General features: G+C 39.6%; 1 protein-coding gene and 1 long non-coding RNA gene across 3 annotated transcripts in view; one reads left to right on the forward strand and one right to left on the reverse strand.

Annotated features, from left to right (window-relative positions):
* camkk1a (calcium/calmodulin-dependent protein kinase kinase 1, alpha a) overlaps positions 1-10,886 on the forward strand; it is a 77,271-nt gene that overhangs the window by 60,816 nt on the left and 5,569 nt on the right. Inside the window, exons 10-16 of one of the 2 annotated variants that reach the window (XM_004076707.5) lie at positions 467-666; positions 2,432-2,485; positions 3,264-3,337; positions 5,199-5,286; positions 6,691-6,819; positions 7,937-8,040; positions 10,514-10,561. In XM_004076707.5, coding sequence (XP_004076755.2) covers positions 467-666; positions 2,432-2,485; positions 3,264-3,337; positions 5,199-5,286; positions 6,691-6,819; positions 7,937-8,040; positions 10,514-10,561 — 697 coding nt within the window. The remainder of the gene's footprint in view (positions 1-466; positions 667-2,431; positions 2,486-3,263; positions 3,338-5,198; positions 5,287-6,690; positions 6,820-7,936; positions 8,041-10,513; positions 10,562-10,886) is intronic. The other variant, XM_020709044.3, reaches the window with a different exon arrangement.
* On the reverse strand, positions 6,883-8,420 carry LOC144983586 (uncharacterized). Its single transcript, XR_013647319.1, has 2 exons — positions 8,289-8,420; positions 6,883-8,060 (listed from the first exon to the last, which is right to left on the reverse strand). It is a non-coding gene; the product is annotated as an uncharacterized LOC144983586 (long non-coding RNA).

Consider the following 10,886-nt stretch of genomic DNA (forward strand, 5'->3'; position numbering starts at 1 on the left):
ATGGTTATTCTGACAGGGAATGACTGAGTAATAGCTGTTTATTTTTTATAGAAGTCTGTGGGATTTCGACTTCTTGGAGCAAGCGGGTACTTCTTGTTTGGGACGCCAGGGGGGAGGGGATCACTCAGTCCAGTTCTCATATACAGTCAATGGTTGAGGCTAAAGGAGGAACTCATTTGAAGAGGAAAGCTGTTTTTAGATTTTCATGTTCATCTTTAAATATGTAATAGTAAATGTCTCTGTTTCATATAATGAAATAATATTTCACCAATCTTGAAAGGAAAGGATGTAAAATAGGAATAATTTAAAAAAAATATATTCAATAGGATCTATTATTATTACCATTAAATTAGACCATTCAGGCATTCATTTATTCATTATTAGCCAGGGGGTAAAAATAGTTTCAGCTTCACTTTTTTCTGACTGAAATCTAAAAAAAGTGATTCTTTTTCTTCTTCTTTCCCAGTGCATTATCAGAAGATTATCCACCGGGATATCAAGCCTTCTAACTTGTTACTGGGCGATGATGGTCACGTGAAGATAGCCGACTTCGGAGTCAGCAACCAGTTTGAGGGGAATGATGCGTTACTGTCCAGCACCGCTGGCACCCCTGCCTTCATGGCACCAGAGACCCTCTCAGAGAAGCACAAGAGCTTCAGTGGAAAAGTAAGCCATCAAGCATAAGGTGGAGATGTTGCTTGAAACCCAGAACAGGAGGATTTTAGGCCTTTTTAGTTAGAATGTGTACCAACAGCGGTCCCCAGTACACATGAGTTCAGAAATGGAACGCTTTTTATTTCAACATATGTACGTTTTTCATAAATATAACAAACAGTAAGTTCCTGTTTAATTTGGCATTTAAGTGGGTGAAGGTTCTTCTTGAAATGTCTCACCACACATCCAAGTGGCCTAAAAGTCATGAGATTCAAGGTTCTACATTTTTCTTTTCAGTTTACTAATATTGTCATTTAGTTTGACTTGTTGTCTTTGAATTCTTTCACTATTCACCACACATAGTGCTCTATATAGTTTTTAGTAATTCAGTCATACTTTATCTTTTTATGAAGGGTCATGATGCTGCGAAGTGGACATAAAGTAGTTTAGGATTGTTTTTAATCAAACATAAAAGACATTCTATAAAAAGGTCTGCATGAGTCTTAGAGACACTTCATCCATTGTTGGTGAACAAATGCACCTTTAGCAGATTCAACCATTCTTTATCAATTTTAAGCCTTAGTTACATGCACCTTTATGGAGGGTCGACCAGAATGGGTGCTGTGGGGTTTTGGGTTGTTCCAACGTGCTGAGGGTTGTAGACAGGAGCTTAATGACTGTATAGCTGTCTAGTCATCTGAGAGAACCATCCGCTCTCCAAAAACCAGTTCTAGCTCCTCCTTGAAAACCACTTGTGCTTTTTTTATCCATAACTTTTCTTCCCCCCTCCCTGCATTATATTTGCATTCCTCTATTAGTCAGACCAAATCAGACACATGCAATTGTGTGGAAAGACACAAAGGAAAAGTTCAGATCAAATGACAAACTGCACTGTTGACACAATAATTTCATTATAATGAACATAATTTTTTCCTCCCTAAATTGCTTTTATATTCTTTTTTTTTCATACGTTTGCAGTTATTTTTTTTAGATGCACTTGTGTTTTGGTTCTAATTGAATAAAAAGACAAAATTAGTAGGAGTTGTGAACTTTCACCCAAGTGTTGTTTCAAATTATAGTTAAAATCGTTAGTTTGAGGTTTGATTGTGATTTTAGATGTCTTCATCCAAACACCAGGATTGAATGAATGTAGGAAGAGTTTATTTAGAGCCTTTTAGTAGCAACAGGTCATAAATGTGCCCAACACTTATGATCTAATCTTAAACTTGTATGGGTTACGTTTCCTTCTCCACTGTTTTTCTAAGAAGCCGGAGAGTTTGCTTTTCCTCTAAAAGAGAAACCAGAATAGAACATGTGATTGCAGTCAAACTCTGTGGGAGTGAGAGCCACTTAAGTGCCTCAGCCTGCTGTTTTGTCCAGCTTTCAGGAAATGTCCTCAGACCTGGAGCTCCTTACTCTGATTAGTCTGGCCTTGCAGAGTCTGGTCTGCTTAAACCTTCCTTTTTATACAACATGTAAATCAGAGGTGAAATCTGAATATCCGGCTCGTTGCTGAAGCTCTGGGAGTTGCCAGTCCTGAGAGTGCAGTGGGTAACTCAGTCAGGGTGAGGCGGCCTCACAAACAGCCCCACGGGCAACAACCGAGGCTCTTCTATCCGATTTGGCAAATCCTTCTTAAAGACAGCTGATTTTAGACACGTTTTATACCTGTATATCAAAAGCAATTTCATTTATTTATATCATCATACTAACCTGTGTAAATGTGGATTTTTGCCATTAATCTGTCTTTTATGTCATTGTTTGCACTTTTTTTAAGGCACTGGATGTGTGGGCCATGGGAGTCACTCTCTACTGCTTCGTCTTTGGAAAGGCAAGCCCTGAACATTTTCCATCCCTCACTCATTTGTCAGCCTGCGGCCCACAAGTGGCAACAGTAGCCTGGTTAGGTGTTTGTTTCACACTCCCTCCCTGGCTTGTTAACACAGTGGCATGGCAGCGAGAACCGTCTTTGCCGCCTTTTTAATTCTTCATAGAAGAACTTTCAGAAAAAAATCATTTGGTTAATTGAACAATTGATGCTAATTGCTGTTATCTTTTGTTGTGTTGGTGTTAAAGTCCCACTCCAATCATCTTTTGATCTATTTTCAAAGTGTTCCCAGTGGTCGTTTAATTATAATTATGCTTTTTTTAGCTGAAAAACTCCGAAAAACAATCATTTTCTAGGACATAGTTACAGCAGAGCAGCAGGAGTTCATTAAATATTTGCCTCTGACTTGCGACTGTTGGTGCAGAGCTATCCCACTCCCCCTTCCCATCACCCATAACTGAGTGCTCTGTATTCCACTCTCCTGCTAGCTTACAGCCCCTCAGCCCCCCCAACCTAACATTATCAGTGCAACAAAAATGGTGAGCAATATTGGAGCTATCCCGCCGTACAGTTTTTACCCAATGCCAGCTCAGACGAGGAAAACAAAGACGTACATTGATTGAATTTTCTTGATAAATGTCCTCCATCATCAGAAAAATGCCACAAGAACATGTTAATAACACCAAAAACACAATTTTCATCGGAGTGGGTCTTTAAAGGGGCAGTAGAGGTTATTCAGTGTGCTTTTCTTGTGGTTTTTCATTCCCTGCTCTGCCTGCAGTGTCCATTTATCGACGAGTACATACTGGCTTTGCACAATAAGATAAAGACCAAGCCTGTGGATTTCCCAGAAACGTGAGTCAATTTCATGCAGTGTTCTTTGTATTCTCCCTTTCTATGTCAGAAAAAATAAATCTGCAGTGCTTCAGTAAGCCAACAGCCTCTGCGTTTTCCTCCTCATCACTCTTGCCAGTGGCTTTTATCGCATCTATACTTTGCTTGACTTCCCACAGGCTGTAGCGATGGGAACTTGAAAGGCATTTAGTACGAGTGCGCTTTAAATGTCACCCATCTGTCATTAAAAGTGTATGAAAGCAACAGAAGTTCCACACCTATTTGCTGATAGAACTCCCAGATCTCTTAAAGAAGAGGTTTGGAAAAGCTCACAGGTCCTCTCAGGTGATGCTAAAAAAAACAGATGTGTGAGTTTTTCTCCAGTTGAATAAATCTATAAAGGGACCAAACTTCAATGGGTGAGGGGGTTAAAGGACCTTTTTTTTTTCTTACAATAAATGCTGTCCTTCCTTGGTACAATCATAGTTGTAAATCTGCTTTCCCAGCAGACGCTACCAACATTCCACATACATTAAAAAAGATCTGTGTTAACACTCCTCTAAATGGGGATTTAAAGTAATTGAGAACTGATTGGGTCATTGTTCAGTCAGTACTGTTCATCTCAGCTGCCTGCCCCCTTCATGACGATGAGGTTCTGACCCATTTCTGCAGCTATCACGCTGTTTTTTTGTTGTCTAATCAGCTCTCATGTCACCTGAAAAGCTTCACAGAATCCAAGGGGGCGTTTGCATCTTCATGTCATTTAGATGAAGATGTGGTTTGCTGGTAATTTACCTCAAACAAATCAGGGTTTTATTGCAACAAATGCTGTCACTGTGAACGTCATGATGGATCTTTTGACTCCAGCTAAATTAGTTAATTTTGATCATTTTCAAAACATGGGTTGAGAATAACTCATCTATTGTCATGTTTTTTTTTAAATGACTTCTTACTGTTTCAAAAAAAAATACTAAATTTGTTGATATTTATTTCTTTAGGGTACAGTTACACCATATTAAATGTATGAATCAAATGTGAGTTTTGTTTTACATCCTAAATTAACATTGAAGTGAATAAAATACATTCCAATTTACCCAACATAGCATAATGTATTTATTAATTTCTATATCTCATTCAAAAGTAATATTGCAATTTAGATTTCATCAAATGGTTGAAAACATCTACATTAAAAAAAAAAGAAAATTCTATCAATTCTTTGATGAAATAACAGGGTTGATAAATAAAACTGTTTTGTTTGAGGATTTTCCCATAATTTCACAACTAGTTTGTTTCAGGTTTAGTAATTAAAGTAGTAAGTAAAGATTTACTAATTCTTTTAGTGAGTCCGCATAGTGAAAGATCCATCTTCAGATTTTATCTATAACCTAATAGTCAGATGTGTTTTTGATTGAAAATCCTGAGATGTTGGTTTAGCAAGTTAAAGGAATTCTGCTTTGGGGCATAATTTTTTTTTTTTATACCATGGTTCCTCTTATGAAGTAAGAAAATGTAAAATATGAAAAGTATTACCTGTAATTGTTCTTATATGAAGTGGCACTTATGCCATTTTGTAAACGTGGGGAAGTTTGCTTTCTGTCTGTGCATTAGATCTGACATCAATGTTGTGTTACTGTGATAAAAGTGTCCTTTTTTAATCTCTGACAGGCTGGTTTGCTCTTTCTGCCAGTCTTTCTGCCAAAGAATATTTTTTTCATGAAAAAAAGATGATGCTAAAGTTTTAAGTATCAAACATAATAATAATGATGAAAAATAAAGAAGATAAATTTAGCCTTTTATACTTTCCTATCAACAATCTGCTTGTGTTCTTTCATAAATAAAGTCTCGGAAACATGTCTCAGAATCTTACTCTGTGTCTCTGTAGACCAGAGATCAGTGAAGCGCTGCGGACTCTGATCTTGCGGATGCTGGATAAGAACCCCGACACCAGAATCACCATCCCTGAGATCAAGGTAATCTGCAACGAAAAACAACACTTCAGCCCCGTTGAAGCCAGTGAATGGCCTCTGATGCGCTGATTGACTCTCATACGTGCAGCAGGGCGCCTCTAACTGCTGGGCATGATCAGACCTGTTTGTCTCCGAGGTGATCAGTGCTACTATTGAGTTCATCAATCTTTAGGGCCACTTGGGGAGTTTAGGACCGGACAAATGACGTCCTTCACTCTCGTCCATATTTCCATTGACACGGTCTAGTCATGTGTCACTAAGACATTTTCACCAGAGACCGTTAATGGAAAAGAGATAATGAGGCCTTGTGGATGTCATGCACAAACACTGGCATCATGTAGATCCTGTTAAGAAAACTCAGAGAGATGCAGCATTTTACCATATTATGTGCAGTTATATAAAACTTTTACAGTTCATCCATTTTCTTAACCAGCTGTGTCCCTTTCGGGGTCACGGGGTTGCCAGAGCCTTGTCCGGCCACTGTTGGGCAAAGCCGTTGTACACCCAGGACAGGTCACCAGTCTCCACAGGGCAAAACTTTACAAAATATATCATTTAAAAGCTTGTTCAATGTGGTGTGTTTCTATAAGGCCATCAAAAAAGAAGAATCAGTTTACTTGTTGAAACTGCATTTTGAGAAGGAGAAGCAAAAAATGAAGGACCTGAAGCTATGGGAAGAGGATAAAGGTTGATCCAAAACTTAGCACTCATTCCAAATCCCAAGAGGACCGGGCTGCATACATCAACGTCCAGACCCAAAGTCTTCAACGAGAATCGGAAGTACCCCCATATCACTCAAAAAAAAAAAAAAACATAATGACAATCTTTTTACAATTTTGAACACTTTTGAGTTGGGGTAAGTTGTATAATTTCCACTTCCAGCCAATGATGCCATCTTGTCTGCAGCCAGGCCTCTCTTCACAATCCAGTCTATAGTGTTGCAGTTTCAGTCTTTTTTCATGATGTGACATTTTCTCAGCAGTCCTCGAAGTTGGCGATCTTCCTCACAGAGGAGGATGAGCTATAACGACATCATGTCCTCTCTGAAAAACATGTAGCATGATAAAGTCATCACTGTCAGAAGCTTCAGTTCAAGCCTGTTCATCTTTGGTTTCTGTCACTTAGCATAAAAAAACCGTGCTTAGCTGGTAAGGCGTGTTCAATCATTAATCTCTGTATGTGAAGCTTCTAAATAAAGCAGGACAGTATGTCGTACAGAAGTCACGATTAAAACCTGCAGGCACTCTGACATATTTACAGCATGAATCAACACTCAGAACACAGAGACTAAAGCCTCTTATGGAGAATTAAACCACGACGCCTGCTGCAGATCTCAGACCTAATGGAGTCCCAGCTCTGAGTGAGCTTTAGGCTGTCTGCTGACACAACGCCTCTCCGTGTGTTTAGGTGGATCAGTGGGTAACCAAAGGGGGCACTGAACCTTTGCCCCTGGAAGAGGAGCACTGTTCTGTGGTGGAGGTGACGGAGGAGGAGATCCAGAACTCTGTGAAGTTTGTTCCCAGCCTCTCTGCCGTGGTAAGAAACATTCCACCCGGATGCTGATTTTATGTACGACGTGTACAGAAAATGTAGGATCGAGTTTTACAAAGTGTATTATTTTCAATTATTTGGGTGATTCTAGTATGCATATAGGCAGTGACAGGCTAATATTTGTTTGCACTACATTTTCACAGTAAATGTCCAAAGCATGTGTTTCTATCTGGGAGTTTCTGGAGAGGTTACAGCCTCTCACACCCCCAACTTCACATCAGTTATTTGAAAAAAAATGGCGAGCAATATCAGAGCTTTCCAGCCATACAGTTTTGAGCCAGACACCAGCTTGGAAAACAAAGACATACATCTATTGTCTACAAGGAGATGCATCAGAATGGAGCAGATCAGGGAGCTTGTGATCCAGAGTATTCTTTACATAACAGATACACATTTTTTTAATGCCATTATTTTGTCTGTTCCTGATTCACAGTCATTTGAATAAAGAAAGACTCACAAATGTAATTGTGAGCTTATTTTTTATATACATCATTGGAAAATCCCATAAAAACATGCTAAAACACAATTTTCATCGGAGTGGGTCTTTAAATGAGAGTGATTATGAAGAGATTTAAAAAGATGCAAAATGATTCCTAACGACGTAGTGCATCTTCCCAACAATTAATGCCTTTAATGTATTGATCATTTAATGTTCATTATTAAAAGAATTCCAAACAAGAGAAACTGAACCTTTTGCTTCCCCTTGTCTGCACTGTGGTTCACATGCCAGTCATCTATCAGTTTTTGATTTTCATTATTTAGTTATAAACAAAAAGCTGAGGATTAAATGAGGAAATAAACCAGTATTTTCTTTCTGGTTAAAAAATCTAATTCACAAAATGAATTTTCACTCAGGTTTTTTTGGTTTCCACACTGCATACCAAACAGCCAGCTCAGTATTTGCCTTTGTTTTTATCTGCACTGCAGCTTAAACTGGAATTTATATGCAAAGCCTCACTTATAATGTTCATAAATGATTAAACATGAATTAACTATCAGCTGGCCTGGGCTCAGGGAGGAGGTTATTCACCAGGCCCTTTCTTTCTGAACACGTGTCAGTGGGCACCAGCCTCCTCTAAAACGTTTGTGTCGTTGTCTTCAGATCCTGGTGAAGGCCATGCTGAGGAAGCGCTCCTTCAGTAACCCGTTTGAGAGTCCGAGCAGGAGGGAGGAGAGGTCCATGTCTGCCCCCGGCAGTCTGCTCATGTAAGCTGGCATGCTCCCGCCTGCAAAAAAGCACATCATGTCCTCATCGCTCTTATATAATTCGTTTCTTGCATCACCCAGTGCTGCTGCAGATGTTGCTTTAGACTGACAGAGATCTGTACTTCACACCTGACTCCCCTTTCTGTCTAGCAGGTTGACTTGTACTCCTTCTTGCTTCCACAGCAGCTGCTACTTAGTGTTGTCATAGCACCATAATTCATTCCCTGATTGAATGCAGCATAACTTACAGCCTTTAAAAGCGTTTGTGTGCGCTGGTCGCAGGGCTGGAAGGAGTCAGGGTGATGCAGAACTATCTGGAGCAAACAGGGCTTCAGGCTGACCTTTAATTTCCTGGTTTGTTAAAAAAAAAAAAAAAAAACTTCAAATGGGAAAGTATTTCATCCCCTCGTTCCATCATGCAGTTTGAACTCACACAGGTGAAAGGAAAACCAAGCAGGGCTGAGTATCTATTGTTGCCCCCTGGGGGCCCCTCTGGCACATGATGGGGTTTGGAGTCCTTTTCAGGGCTTGTTGCACTGAAGGCGCAACCTCAAAATTCTCAATATTGCGTGCTTCTCTTCTATTAGACTAGAGCTTTCTTGGTTAGTCTGAGCTGCTTTTTAAGGTGAAAATGTTTTCTGAGGACATGTGGTCTGTCTGAAACAATACTGCCCCCCTATGGAAGAGAAAAACACTGCAACTTCCAGAAAATGAATTGAACAAAAAAAAGACTTGACATGACAAGTTTTCCATTGTAGAAAGGATTGTTGTTTCATATTTTTACACGAATGCTTCTAGGAATATGGAGGCACCTCAAGTGTAGAATTTTCTTCAAAGCTCCCAGATCTTTCATGTTTTCCTATAACACCAGGTGGAACCTGAGGACTTGTTGAAGGAAAAAAGACAGGATTTTTCATCAAAGTGAATACAAAATCACAGGCTAGCTGGTATGAATGTTTAACAGTCCAGCCTGAATGTGCACAGTTCAGACGCTGCACGCAGCTCCCCAAGTCTTCTTCTGTTGCTGGCATGGTTGCTAATGATGAGATGTGATGAAGGACGACCAGTGTGCCCCCTTTAAGAGCGTGTAGAATAAAGTGAGAGAAGCACAGCAAGGCTGTGAGAAGCGAGAGCATTTTTAATAAAGTGAATTGGAAGGAAATGTACTGAACAGGCTTGAAGCTACAGCTGCAAACAACCACAACTCCACAAGGTTCAAGCTGAGCCTGTGATGTGTGAAGCCGGAAGCTAACAAGACAAGGAAGCTAAATAGATTCTGATCTTTTCTTGTCACACAAGCAAATCAGAAATAATTCTTTTTTCGTTTTTTATGCAGTCATTCTGGCTGTATTCAGGATAACTATGAGAACACAGCTGTTGGAAAATCCTCTATGTAAATGGGGAAAACAATATCATTTGATTGGAGCAGAAAAAGTTCTTGGTAGTAATTTAAAGACCCACGCAGATCATCTTTTGATCTTTTGCAAAAGCGTTCCCAATGGTCTTTTATTTGAGATGATGCCATCTTAAGCCAAGATCAAAAAAATCTGTCGTTTTCTAGAACGTAGTTTCTGCAGAGCAGCAGTAGCTCATTAGAAATTTGCTTCTGAGTTGTAGGCGGGATCATCTGTGCGTAGCAACCTCACCTTCCCTTCCCATCATCCATCTGTTTACACTCTCTCCTGCAACCTCATAGCCCCTCACAATCCTAATTTAACAGTAACAGTGCAATAAAAATGGTGAGCAACATTAGAGCTATCCAGCCGTACAGTTCAGATCCAGATTCCAGCTCAGACGATGAAAACAAAGACGTAAGTGGATCTATTTGTCTGCAGGTGGATGCATCGGAATGGAGCAGAGCAGGGAGCTTGTGGCCCGCCCAGGGTATTTTCTATGTAACAAATATGACCTTTTTCAAATAAAATAAAATAAAAATTAAAGTAAAACTAAATTTAAAAAAATGATAATAATTTTTGCATCTGCTCCTGATTTACGATCATTTGAATAAAGAAATACACAGAAATTGATTTTTTTTCCATGTTAGAAACATGATTTTCATCAGAGTGGGTCCTTAAGGGGGAACATTTTCTCCAGTTTGCAAAAACTTCCCATTTTGTAACCCTGTCCTTTAATAATTGTAGTATAACATAAATCAGTTAAATTAACTTTTATAAACAAACCGACATGCATTTAGAGGGAAAAAAAGATAAAGAAATACTGATCCTAAAGAAATATATAAGATAGCTGACATTTTGGCTTTTCTGGTGTTTTAAGCTCCTGTGCATAAAAGATGGAAAACATTTCTGATTTAATAATGATTCTTTATGTTTATGAATAGTTCAGTTCAAAATGGTTCCTTAAATCCAACAGATGAACATATAGATGTGTGGATTAGGAGGGCATGAAGCCCCTCCATCAGTTTGTCTGTCCTCTTGTTAACATCCTCTCCGTCTCTTCTCCCACTCTGCTGCAGGGACTCATGGCCCCTCCGGCCCTCTTTAAAACTCCACCCCTCCCGCAGGTAATGTCATATGGACCGCTGTGTCTGTTTCATGCCTGCCAGCTGCCGTGCTATTCATCATCTCCAACCCCTCTGTGCTTGCTTTTCCTCCGAGAGTTCCTGTCATTTCTCTGCTGCTGTCATTTAGATGTGGTTTTGCAGCTCCACCTTTCATACAAATGTGTTAAACGTTATAACGCTCCTCCAAAATGTCCTCATGGACGATCCTATTTGAGAATCTGAGCTGCGAACAGCATCCCAGAGAAATCTGGCTGCGTCTCAGACTGCGTTAAAGGAGCTGCCGGTAAAACATTCAAGATGTTTTTGAAGTTGCACATAAATAAGG

The sequence above is a fragment of the Oryzias latipes genome, chromosome 14, assembly GCF_053564925.1.
Source record: "Oryzias latipes strain Hd-rR chromosome 14, Olatipes_Hd-rR_3.1".
In the NCBI taxonomy this organism is placed as follows: Eukaryota; Metazoa; Chordata; class Actinopteri; order Beloniformes; family Adrianichthyidae; genus Oryzias; species Oryzias latipes.